General features: G+C 74.9%; 1 protein-coding gene across 1 annotated transcript in view; it reads left to right on the top strand.

Annotated features, from left to right (window-relative positions):
- Positions 1–558, top strand: part of En2 (engrailed homeobox 2) — a 48,719-nt gene that overhangs the window by 44,238 nt on the left and 3,923 nt on the right. Inside the window, exon 17 of the mRNA XM_013027208.1 lies at positions 1–243. Within this exon, the coding sequence (XP_012882662.1) occupies positions 1–243 (243 nt within the window). The remainder of the gene's footprint in view (positions 244–558) is intronic.

The following is a 558-nucleotide window of genomic DNA, read 5'->3' as shown; positions in this document are numbered from 1 at the left end:
ACTCTCCGGGGCACGGGGAAGGCGCCTCCCAGACGCTCGCGCTGCACGGCGGCGCCAAGAGGGGCGGCGACCCCGGGGGTCCCCCGGACGGGGCTCTGAAGGCCCGGAGCTTGGGCGGCGGCGGCGACTTGTCGGTGAGCTCGGACTCGGACAGCTCGCAGGCCGGCGCCACGCTGGGCGCGCAGCCGATGCTCTGGCCGGCCTGGGTCTACTGCACGCGCTACTCCGACCGACCCTCGTCAGGTGAGTCGGCACCGCGGGGAGCCCGGGCGGAGGACGCGCTTCGTCCCCGCACAAAGACCGCCCCGGCGCCGCGGGGAGCGCGGGGACGCCCCTTAGAGAAAGGCCTCGGGGCGCTCCGTGTCCCCCTGTCTCTGGCTCCTTCGGGGGACACCGCCTTGCTGCCCCCAGACCTCCGCTGTAGTTTCTTCGGGGAAGCGGGGCTGTCTGCCGGAGGCCAGGAAGGGTGCGAGGATGAGCTCCTCCCGCAGCCGCCTCTGTCCTGCCGGGGATGGCCCCCGCACCCGGCCCTCGCGCGCGCACGCGCTGTACCCCCGA

Source organism: Dipodomys ordii, unplaced genomic scaffold (assembly GCF_000151885.1).
Source record: "Dipodomys ordii isolate 6190 unplaced genomic scaffold, Dord_2.0 Scaffold101, whole genome shotgun sequence".
Lineage (NCBI taxonomy): Eukaryota > Metazoa > Chordata > Mammalia > Rodentia > Heteromyidae > Dipodomys > Dipodomys ordii.
The sequence above is the reverse complement of the archived record's forward strand: the minus strand, read 5'-3'. Positions and strand labels throughout refer to the sequence as shown.